The 13,148-nt window shown below is 32.4% G+C and overlaps 1 protein-coding gene across 1 annotated transcript; it reads left to right on the top strand.

Moving 5' to 3' along the window:
* Positions 1-176: 176 nt before the first annotated feature.
* On the top strand, positions 177-4,586 carry LOC119835263 (UDP-glycosyltransferase UGT5-like). The gene is made up of 4 exons (XM_038359985.1): positions 177-1,115; positions 1,428-1,650; positions 3,172-3,388; positions 3,925-4,586. Exons 1-4 carry the CDS (start codon positions 252-254, stop codon positions 4,211-4,213), a joined length of 1,593 nt encoding a protein of 530 aa, XP_038215913.1. The 5' UTR covers positions 177-251; the 3' UTR covers positions 4,214-4,586.
* The last annotated feature ends 8,562 nt before the right edge of the window (positions 4,587-13,148 follow it).

Here is a 13,148-nt window from a genome sequence, read left to right as displayed (position 1 = left end):
ATAAATTATACTTAAATACATTTAAATAGTTGCGATTCACATTATTCTATTTACTTTACAAATTGCTTTATCAATATTGACTGTACAAACAACAAACATTAAAGCGTATCAAGTAATTAATTATTTTACGTTGGACTGTTACTGAACGGAGCTTAGCTTTTTAATGAATCAGTTGGTTATAGGCCCTCGTCCGAGTGTGACTTGTGATTCAACGCCACTTGAGTGCGTTGACCCTAAACCGCGTGCGAATAATGATTCCGCGAAAGGTCTTCGTTTTTTTATTTTTTACTTTGACTCTTATTCAAGTATTAAACTATGCTACCGCGCTAAACGTGCTCGTAATAGTGACTCTACCACTCAAAAGCCACTATATGGCCTTCGAAAGACTTTTCCGACAATTGGCGTCCAGAGGTCACTCTGTTACGGTCATGAACAACTACTTGGAACAAAATCCGCCACCGAACATGACCTTTGTAGATCTATCGCTAAATAGAGGCAGGAGAAAGACGATGCCACCGATGTCTGATTATGAACCGATAAGTTCGAATTACGTACATTTACTCAATTTATACCGTCATTTTGTGCTTACTATACCTGGTACGATAGAAGACTGTGAAAACTTATTCACAAATAAGAATGTTCAAGATTTCCTAGCTAAGAAACAAACGATTGATGTTATATTTGTTGAACAATTTATGAGCGATTGTGGGCTTGCTTTTGCAGCTGCTCTATACGATGCGCCAATTATTGGAATCACGTCGCATACTTTACTACCCTGGGCTTATTATCGTCTTGGTATTCCATTCGACTTTTCGTCTGATGCGTACTATTTTTCTCGAGCAGGGCCGAATCCTTCTTTGTACGATAAGGTGGAAGCTTTTTTGGCGGACTACTACATAACGTATCTTGCACAGCGATTGGTTCATAATAATGTATACAAAGTTTTCAATAAATATCTCCCGGATGTTTCCCTTGATATGGAAAATGTTGCAAAAGAAAGAATGAAGATGATGTTTGCCTATCAGCATTATTCTGTGACTGGTGCTCGGCTACTTTCGCCCCAAGTTCTGGAAATCGGGGGTATGCATATAGATAAATCCAAACCAATTCCACAGGCAAGTTGTTAATATGAAAACATGTATACATATTCAGTCTATCTCCAATTCTATTTGAACAGAATATATTTAATTAATTACTAGTATTGTAACTCCACTAGTAAATTACTTCAGCGCATTAAGGCCGTTAAATGCATTTCCTGGTATTTAAAAGACACAGTTAGTTAAGTTAATTTTGTTTTTTTTTCCATTCGCAGATAAGATTCTTATATTGTTATCATCATATATAACTTTTCTATACCTTGATTTGGCTGGATAATCTCATATAATCCCCCAATGAATTTAATAATTTAGATATCTGAATTATTACAGGACTTAGAAAAATTCCTAGCATCCGCCAAACATGGCGTGATTTATGTAAGTTTTGGATCTAATTTAAGAGCCAGTACTATGAGTGCAGAAAAAATGCAGCAGTTTTTAGATGCTTTCAAACGAGTGCCACAGAAAGTTCTATGGAAATTGGAGAACGTTACGTTAAACGAGGATTACAAGAACATATTGACTCGCCCTTGGTTTCCTCAGCGTGATATCTTGTGTAAGTATATACAAGATCCTAACATCTAAGATCTGGCCTTGCTTTGATTTCGATGCGAAAAACAAATATGGTAATAGTACCGTATCAAAAATATGTTTGCTTCAAAGATTTTCCTTTTACATAAAAGTGTACTCCTACCCTTATTATTAGAAGCTTGACATATTCTTGATAGAAGTGTAGTAGGTATGACATGGTAATGCAAAAGACTCTGGATCAGGTAAAATCTAACATGAACTTTTTTAGTAATTATAGACTTTTAAACGTATTTTAAACGCGATTTATTAATTATATACAGCGAGTGTGGTCACGGGGAGACGCTAACATGAACTTTTACAACACTTATCGTATGCGGAAAAATATTAATATGATATTCTGCTCGCATCAATGTATAAGCTGATTATTGAAAGACGTATACTAGTTTTATCAACTTCACGTAAAAATGAAATTATTATATTAATATTATATAATCATATGTTGTAGATTAAAAATGAGTGTGAGGTACATGTAGTATTCGATAATCGAGTAGGTTTAATATATATTATATTCAGATGGATTACCTAATAGCCCAAATGAAATATAATAAAAATATGACCAAGTATGAGTAAATGGTTCAAAGACAACTAAATATATAGAGAGGAAAATCTGATTTTATGTTTTTTTTAACAATTGTTGACATTTATTTGAATAACTAAGTAAAAAAAGTAATGATTCGATAGAAGGAATAGTGTGTGGAAGGTGATGGAATCTTTTGTCTTTTCCGTGAAACATAGATTATAAGTTTTTTATCCTCAGTTAACAGACAGCACGCGAGCACAGCGGCGCGCGCCAAGCGGTTGTATAAGATATTTCTATGATCATCACAGATATCTATGAATGGTTTAACCGATATTTCCTAACATTCTTCATTATTATACTTGTAGATACATCTCTATATAGGCGTAAGCTTAACTGTACTACGCAACCGGTTTTATACCATTGCTAGCGTGCTTGTCATGCGTGAAAAATAATAATATGGATTTAAATATGGCTTAAGAATCTTTACATAGCTTATAAATCGTAGGTTTATGAGGTAAATTTGTCCTTTGGTCTGGGATAAATTCGAAAATCTCCGTTTTCCTCATACTGAGGTGGTTGAGAAAGTAGGAACTTAAGGGAAAATTAGGTAAATAAAACCTCTAATGGTAATAAGTAAATACTTGAACAGGTAATTTAGTCAGGTTATAAAAAACTGTCTGGCTTTTAATTAGATATGCAAACTTGGGAAACAAAAACTTTAACCTAAATCTAAACATTATTTGTTATATGATAAGCTAAAAATCAAATTTACTCCCTTAAAACAAACTTGGCTACAATGAATTTTGCGTAAATGGAATGGATAATAGTGGATAAATGAAGATCCTTGGTTAAAGCTCTTCAAAACTTTGTAGTCGAGGAATCTTTTCATATAAAAGGACCCTTAGTAATCAAGGGATCGGGCATCGCGCCAATCCATTATGCTTGATTCGCACTTAATTATTTTAGGTCACACAAAAGTCCTGGCTTTCGTCTCACATGGGGGTATGCTCAGTCTCTCCGAAGCGGCACATTGTGGAAAGCCATTGTTAGCAATACCATTCTTTGGCGATCAATTCTCTAACGCTGCGGCCATCGAAAACTCTGGATTGGGAAGTATTCTTTACTTTGACCATGTCAATGCGGATACTTTGAAAGACTCGATTGAATATTTGACATCGGAAAAGTAAGTATTTATTTCAAAAGTAGTGATATCTCGAATTAATAATGTTTTTAAGTAATCATCTATTGTTTTGTATCATGCTCAGGGGGGTTACCGTAACGTAAGCAGTACTAATTCCAGTGTGGGAAGAAGACAGAGCTATATAGGTCGTCTAGAGTGATCACTTTCCCACACTGGAATTATTAAATAGAAGGTACTGCTTTAAGACGTCATGGTAATCCCCACGATCGAGGAAGTATTCTCATCTTGATTATCCTTTTATTATATTGGGCGATAATAACAAGTCGTATTTTGTTGCACTCGCCAGTAACGGATCGTGCACAGTTTGTCTTCGTTCCTATAAAAAATAGCTTATAAGTTTGCTGATCAAATGGCATAAAAATTATAATAAATCACTCTCATATTTTAAGTAATGATGGTTTGATAGACGAGAGTGAGGTTTGTATTTTGTAAGAGCATATGTCTCTTAACCTGAAACATATTGTGCATCTATCTATATACCAGCTTATTTTTAAATTAATCACATACAAATGTTTTAGGATGCAGAAAAGCGCGCGCTCTGTCTCAAAATTATGGCACGATAGACCAATGGATGTGTTAGAGAGCGCCATCTATTGGACGGAGTATGTAGCGCGCCATCGTACAGCGCCGCCATCTTTGCCGTCCAAAAGTAGCACGTGGTTCCAGCGTTCACTACTAGATGTCTATAGTGTTCTCCTTGTTGCAATTTTAGCGGTTATAACACTACTGTATGTTGTCGTTAGATTAATTATTTATTTGTTTAAAACCATTTTAGGCATATTTATAGGAAAAAGGAAAACCGATTAGGTGATTTATCACTGTGCTATAACCTTACCAAGTCTCATCAATATCTGTTCAGCCGTTCTTGCGTGATTCTTAATCGAGATACAGATAGACAAAATTTTTTTTAATTCATTTTATACTTCAGTATCAATGAAACGCCCCACAAAAAAAATATCTTCAATGTACAGAATTTGACGCCGACCATTTTTATTACAGTATAGATAGATAGATTAATACAATAATTGAATGTAATAAACCTTACATTAAATTATTATTAGTTCAATTTTCTATGTGTCTAAAGTAAATTACTACCCAACGTTGTCTGTCATAGATTGCCGTGCAGCATTAAGGCCTTCTTTTGTTCATAATATTACTTTGTATAATGTTTAATTAACAATAGAGCTTATTTAAATTTATAGAATAAAGCATTAAAAATAAATAATTAAAAAAGCGTTTAGAGATAACTTTCAACGTGCTGGCGGTCAAAAATTAATGACCGCATTGGCGCAGTAGTTGATGACGCGAACATTTGCGTAGTAGGTTCTAGATTCTATACCCTGAAATTGTTTTTTCCCAGCATCCGTGTGTCCATGTGTTTATGTATGTATTTACTTTTAAATGATGTTTAGGTATGTTTCATTAACTTCTAGTGGGAATAGAAACATCGTTGTACGCTTTGGGACTATTCTATACTAATAACATAAACATTCACTGAATTTGGGACACACTAAAAGATTAAAATCCTATCCTATCCTATCCTACTATCATACAAATATTATAAATGCGAAAGTTTGTAAGGATGTGTGTGTTTGTTGCTCTTTCACGCAAAAACTACTGAACCGGTTGCAATGAAATTTGGTACGTAGATAAATGGAAAACTGGAATAACATATAACAACTTTTTATCCCCAATATTCCTTCGGGATATGAACTTACGCGGGTGAAACCGCGGGGCGCAGCTAGTAAGTAATATAATGTTTTTTTTTTATATTAAGCATGCAAATATAGTGGCGTAACGAGGAGGATATGAAGTGTCTTCAGTTAAATACATTTCAAATATATCTCTGTATGGCAGGACACAGAATATAAGGCTACTTGTTCGTAAAGAAATGCGATCATGTAATGCAAGGAGTAGATGTAAGACTCGGTAATACTATTAACATAGTATAGTGCATTTGTTTCACAAGGGCACACGGGACCTCACAAATGCAAATGTGTGCGACTCCAAAACTATTATCAAAGGTATTGAAAAGTATGCTAAATATGGTTTGAATGTGGAAGGCTGAGTGCCGTATATTGACTATTATTACCTCTTTAGATGGAACTAGCTGTCCACAGTCCACACCGGCTTCGTTCGTGGAATATATATAGCCTATAGCCTTCCAATAAATGGGCTATCTAACACTGAAAAACTCTTTCAAATCGGACCAGTAGTTCTTGAGATTAGTGCGTTCAAACAAACAAACTCTTCAGCTTTATAATATAGTACTCTAAGTGAGAGACTACGTACCACAAAGATTGAGTGTCGCGGTCTGCTGGAATGCGGGAAACACCGCATACAATACTAGGAAGATGAATGACCATTTCTAGTTAAATGGCGGATTGAAAATAAATATCTGTTTACGGATGATTCAGACTCGTGAATATTGTCCTCAACTCAGGGCGGCATTGACTTCAATTAACCATAATATTTGACTAAAGTCAGAATATTAGACGCCGCCATAAAACGAGCGATTCAATATTTTTTATAGTAGTCGCAGTGCCTGTTAGACTATTACTAAACCAGCACACGACAACTTCTACACACATGCATATTGTTTTATAAATAAAGAAAACAAATGTCTAATCTAAGCTATTTTGCGATACTAATAACCTAACCATGTGAATGACTTAGTTTGTTGTTAATTCCCGTTCTCTACATTAGTAATTTAGGCCTCAACCTATCGCCAGTGGTTTAGGTTAATGTCGTATATTTTTATTGTATTTATTGTGTTTTATCCTAAAGATAACTATTTAATTATTTGAGAAACAACAACGTCTAAGTAAATAATAGCTATGCCAAACCTTATGAAACATAATTGGCACATTATAATGCATACAGTTTTTATATAAAACCACTCCTGTAATAGCCTCGAAGTGAATTCATCGATTATAGCCTAAGGCCGTTAAGATGATTGACGCAAAAATTCATTTGGCAATGAGTGATAATATGTTTTTCCGCGTGATCTGTTATGTAAGGGTTTAGGGGTTCGAGCAGTGTGTACAGAAATTAATTTTATCAAAGTCATTATTTATTAGAACAACAATTAAGAAAACTTCATCAAAACATCTTATTCCTACACATGTATGTAGTCACCTAAATGGCTCTTATAATTTTTGTCTTAAAATTAAGTTTTCTCTCTCTTACCATAATGTATAAAAAGGGCATGAAATAACTATTTGTTATAATATTTGCAATATGAAAATAAGAATCCTCACGGCAAAGAATATTTGCGATTTTTAAACGATTTTGAAGAATGGATTAACTACAAATTATATATTAATGAATTCCGTACTTTTTTTTGAAAATGTATCACTATTTCTTTCACAAAACAATGATACTATTTCTTATAATCGTCCGCACTGTTTCGGCACAATAATTCGTTGCTCGAGGTGAATATCTCATGCGAACCGGGAAATACCTGAAAGGTCATAATGGATGCGTTGCCAATGAACTTGTGAGGCCGTATGAAATAACCGATGTTATGTTCTGGACCAGGAATACCGCTATTAGTATCATCTTCCTTGTTTTATAATACAGTTATTATTTATTCCTGGTTTTGGAGTGAACTAAATGAGAATCATGGGCAATGAGATCATTGGTAGTATAGATTGGAAAGTCAACTTGGGACATTAATATGTTCAAATTTTCAGGTTATGTTATTCAATATACATATTTATATATAAAGATTAGATGAAAAATCGAATTGATTAAGAATACGTTATACAACTATATAAGGAGGCTTTAATTAGCGACGTGACTTTATGAAACACTTGCTGCGCTCCGCGGTTTCTTTTCCTTGACTTCCTCAATAAATGGACTATTCCATACAAAAATTACCTTTTAATTCAAACCTTTTCTAAAATTTGCGTTCAAAGAAACGCAAACTTTTTAGTTTTCTATTAGGACATATTATAACGAAGTATACTTAAATAGATAAGTTTTTCTTTTTTAAAGATTATCAATATAGTCTCGTTTCTATAGAAACATTTTACAAAATTTACCATTGTTTATCACTAGCTTTGTTATAGTCATTGTGTTTTTACTTCAACAACTTTACTGTACCAATTAAGCAGTAAGAGCTTTCGTGTAGCGCTAAAATATTTTTATTGTAAAGCGTCAAGTCTCTGTTGTAGTACCCATTGTTAATTTCGTTGTAAATTATTTTAAGGTTATAAAGTTACTCTGTTATAATTTTGCTGCTTTATAAGGTCTAACTATGAACAGAATATGCATTAAGTTCGAGACACTTACACAAAATAATTAATTTCGTAACTCAGTTCTTCGTAAAGGTCTTAAACTGAATTATAAATAGAAATTTAATTTATGGAACGCATGTACAATATACTTCTTCGTAAATAACATATACAATAAGGAGGTATTTATTTAAAGAAACCCGGAGAAGCTGAGGTCATAAAAATTATAGTTAATAATAATATACCTACCCCTTTGTTGTCAAAGCTTTGAAGTACGTAATACTTCTAAATTTATTGAGGAATTGTATTCACAATGCGGAACACCATTTATAATAATGAATACATAAGCGATCTAGATAAACTATTGGATGAGGCTATAAAATTATGCATATTAAGTATTTACGCATAAACAGTCCTGGGTATAACAACGCACGCATAAGAAAGATATAATGAAGTTATCGTTGCCACAAAGAGCTTTATGGCAGTAAAAATAACAATGCCTGAGCTAAATTGAATTATTTTAAACAAGTATTTGTAGCTATCTATTATATCTACACTTATCTCAGTTTTGGTATGCAGCTTTGATTATATATTTGATGACACATACGAACCTACATGTTTATAAGGAAAGACACTCATCACTCACTAGGAAAAATACTTATGCTACGAGTGTTCTCGATTTAATAAAATAGTTCATTTAGAAATGTGTTTAATAATAATAGATGCGTTTTGCATTTATAATTTTCATAACACGATTTGTTCTAAATAAAGGATAAAAACACATTGATGTAATGAAATTAACGTTGATTTATGAAGAAAGAAAACGGAATTCAATGAAAACGTATTTGTATTGTCTTATTGGATTATACACGTTTGCTTTCGATACGGAGAGTGAAAACCATATTCTTAGAAGATTATTTTTTTCAATGATCCGATAGACATTTGTTTGAAAAAATACCCTTGATTGACTTTGAGTGCATTATAGGGCAATGTATTTCAAGTACAAATCATGTCAATAATTAATAAAAAAAAAATATAAGAGTTAAAATTTTCTTTACAGAAAAAAGTAAAATATATTAAAAAGATTTGAAATTGTCTTAACAAAAATATGCATAAATTTACCTCAGGGCCCGCTTCCTCATATTAGCATATGAGTAGAATATTTTGACTAGGTGCACGGTGTTGAAAATAAAATGAGATTGTATTTATTGTAATGGTAATGAAGCCGAATGAACGCATTGTTGTTTGTAAATTACTTTATTTAATTATACAAGCACCTTTCACCTTTCAAATTTATTGCGAAACATTTAATTAACCTATTTTAAAGTACATCTTTACCCATCTGTATTTACCTATCTGTGTCATTATCACGTAAAATAAGAAAATGTTTATCAGAATGATCAATATGAATCTAAAATTTTAGATGCGTAATTTCAAACAGTTGATATGTTTTGTAACAGCAGTTTTAGTGTGTGTTTAAGTCAAGAAATGAACATAAGAAATAAAAGCCATACTAAAAAAATCCGTATTTATTAGTAAACACAGGATTCGTTTCCAACGCCGCAATTGATTATTCTATTAAAAATATTCATGAATGGAGTGAAAGAAGCTGTTAGCGTTCCATTTAAATTATGGCTTTAAAGGAAGTCTATTTATCGCTCGAACGCGTGGTGCGGAGCTAAAGGCAGACTTTTATCTCGAGTCTAGGCTCTATGCTCTAGCCGATGTATATGCTATGTTTATACCTCGTTATGTGTGCTCTCGTGTTTTTTACAGCCCATTCGGTTTCTTCTATTACTTTGAAATTTCCGCTGCAAATTGATGTTGGACATGAAAGCTTCGAGAAAAAAACGTAAGAAGTATACGTTTATAGTAATAATAAACTACAGTTTAGGATTACTTTATACAATTTTTGAATTATTTACGTGTCAATTAAATAACGTAATTTGTATACATTCATGTCTAGAAATGGGGCAGATTCAAAAGCGAGACGTAGTTGTTATGTGAAGGTTAGTTATATCTATTCTCATCCTAAAAGTAAATCACAAATGTACCATTTTTAAATTAATTACAGTGAAGTAAAAGAAGCGATTATTCAAACAGCAACGATACAATTTCTTCGCTAGTATTTTAAAAAACAGTTGGCGAGTGAAATCATTCATAACGACATTATTCTAAGAGGAGAACTAGACATACAGCAATCAATTTTAAGTACTCGATCCAATCGTCGAAGTTAGCTGAATGATAATTATATTTCCACGCTTCCAATATTTGACAGATGTGGTTATGAGTAATGACCGAATTGAAGCGAACGGTTGACATGATATTTAGGAGGTAATAAATAGGTTCGTGCTTTTGTAAACCTTAGTAAATTTACTGGAGGTACCGGTATAACGCGAGACCTCAATAAAAACGTACATACAAAACGAAAGTTAATATTATTAAACCAATTTTTATCTTAAGACAAGTTGACTGTCTACGTTTTATGTTTATGTTTATGTACTAACTACATATGCTAATTAACTAAATTATTTTATTCAATTTGACATTTACTTATTGTGATGAACTTCTTAAATAGAACGAACCTCTGAATGAACGAAAATAAGTGCGTGCAGTAAATGCATTTTAAGATTGCAAAGCTCAAAGGTATTCTATCGCTGGCAAAAGTTTATTGTTTTAATAGCTTTGCGGAGTGATCTCCGGCCATTAGAAGAAGTGCTTTAGTGTATAATAAAATGAACAGAACTCGGGTGCATACCTTGTGAAGATTGTATTGTTTCCTTGTTTATGAAAGTATAGCTGTATTATATGTTTTGATATTTGACGTCACAAGAAAACTAAAATTTGGTATGTGTGTGTGTATATCTTAAACTTTTGCCTAATACACACAAAGTAACTTTAAGCACACTGTAATAAATTTCTGCTGCTACATTTAATGTGCTTTATTTTAGAAATGAATGTACGTGAATCTTTTACAAAATACAGTACCTATTATCTTGCTTTAAAATCTGATTATCTCGTTTACTGCAGTTCTGTGGAAACCGGCACGGTTCAGATGAAATGTGGGAATCAGGATGGAAAAATATTGCTTTAATAGTATGTAATGTTTATAAAAATCGGTCAAGTGCGAGTAGGACTCGTGTCGTTAAGTTAAGTACAAATAAGCTACAACTTTTTTACAACAGAAATACACAATTCCTGCAAATTTCAAATGTCTTAATGTATTGCTATCATGGTGATAAACGTACAGGCTGAGACGGACAGTGAAATCTTAGCGATAGTTCTGTAAGGCCACGTGTCCCTTTGGTTACGGAACCCTAAAAATGAAATGTTATATAGAACTTAATTAATGGATGGGCCAAAGGCAATGTGCATACAATTTTGCCTTTCAGCCTAGATCGAAACTTTTAGAAAAATCCTTTGAAACATGTATTTTTTAAGGAATGATGCGATTTAGTTAAAAGTACATAATATACTTATGTACACGTAGTTGCCAATAACAATACCTACCTCTTATACATCTCTTGGTAAAATAATAACTTTATAATCTCATAAATCTTACACGTTGATAGCTGATAGATATATAACAGGACGACATAAAGGAAGTAGGTGCAATGCATATTTTATTAAGTGATGCAACTTCATGGGCCTTTTAAAATATAATATAATTTTATCACGTCTAATCTTCCACACAAAGATATCGATGAAATAACTAACTAATGCTATAATTTCTCGAAATTCTAATTAAATTCTAAGATGAAATCTCGAGAATATTAATTGATGAGGTAGTGTCACTTCTATTATATATGTATCCATCAGCAAAAAGCCCTTCTATAGCGGGATTCGTGAAGATTTATATCTTAATATCCAAAGTAGCTATTTTTTTATTTTTTTGTTTTGTAAATAACATGGAATAGGAAGTCCAGGAGCTTCTCATTAAGTCATACAAGCCTTTTAATGAGCGGTCACAGGTTAACTTTGATCACATACAAAATATCTACGTACTAATTACGTATGTAGTTATTATATACATACTATCTGCAAACAGGCAAAATCAATAATTATTCGAATTTGTTTATTACATAATTTGATGATAGGACCTAAACCTTATGTATACACTTCGGCCTTCATACTTGAATAACTTTGAAAATTAACATCATTATTCTAGACATTATTATTAAATCAGATGTTAGAATTGCTAGAATGATTAGGATTTTGGTCATTAACGGATCAATTCGTGGACACTAATTATTGGCTCGGCTGGTGTTGATCAATGCGTTTGTGGTATTTTGTTGTGAAATGGTTTGTATTGCGGTGGTGTCTGCTCGCACGGAATTAGCACAGCAAAGGCTGATATTTTCAATTGTATCTATGCATATACCATTCTCTATTTAGCAAATATCTTCATAGGAATTTGGTTCTTATTGGTAAGGCTTGAAACTGATAATTCTGTGAACGGGTTTTTGCTAGATTGCATTTTGGGCGTCCTACAGTCTCGTGACTGAACCCGATGTCTTATTTGTAGAAAGTAATCTTGAGCTTTGTTGTCAGTACGTTACCCTGAGTAATAAAATTATTACGTTTTACTTCCTTGAATTATGCATATTAATGTTCCACTTCTTTCATAAAGCGGATAAGGTTTCGTAAGTTATAGAAATCGGTACTGATCTCTTGTTTTAATAACACATTTATGAGTGCATTACGTGTAGTGAAACTTTAAACCAAATAAGATGAAGATATGAATTCGTATTGTAGTTTTTGTATCATGTAAGGTATGATCTTAAGTAGCAATTAAATAGATAATACCTTCCCATATTGTATATATATAGGTATATCACCTCACATTGGACTTGTTTTTGCAATTAGTTATGGTAATTCATTTGATATGGTTAAATAAACTAGAGTGCTGATGTGGTGTAAGTAATTCATTATATTTTATAAAAATCGTGGTTTTATTTCATGTATTGACCATTAAATGTTATTATTAATAAGGTGTTGCTCGTACATCGTGATTCTAGAACACGATAATCCCTAATTAGCGGACATACCATTTCAATGTTATTGCTATGATTTTAGTAATATCGATGTATTCCATGTCATTGGGATATTCAATCATACATGGAAATTGTAATATTCAACAGTAATTTTTTATTTCTTATGATTGGAAGTATCACTCCAGATTCTAAAATGGGAGAAATTGATAACAATTTCATATCAGATATGAAATAATCACTTAAATCAGTTGAGTTTAAGTAAGAAAAAATGAAATCGAACTGAAAACATCCTTAGTTTTTGGGAACGTCGGTAATTAACAATAATTTTAAATTACATAGATAAAAAATATTAGGTATAAAATGGTAGAAATAAATAATTTGGTAGAATTAATATTAATATGCCGGTAAAATAATAGCAAATTCCTTTACAATTGATAAGTATGATTTACATTAAATCTGATTTGATCTGGCATAATGTTTATCTGTATAATTATCAATGCATTTATTTTG

This window comes from Zerene cesonia, chromosome 20 (genome assembly GCF_012273895.1).
Source record: "Zerene cesonia ecotype Mississippi chromosome 20, Zerene_cesonia_1.1, whole genome shotgun sequence".
Classification (NCBI taxonomy): Eukaryota; Metazoa; Arthropoda; class Insecta; order Lepidoptera; family Pieridae; genus Zerene; species Zerene cesonia.
The sequence above is the reverse complement of the archived record's forward strand: the minus strand, read 5'-3'. Positions and strand labels throughout refer to the sequence as shown.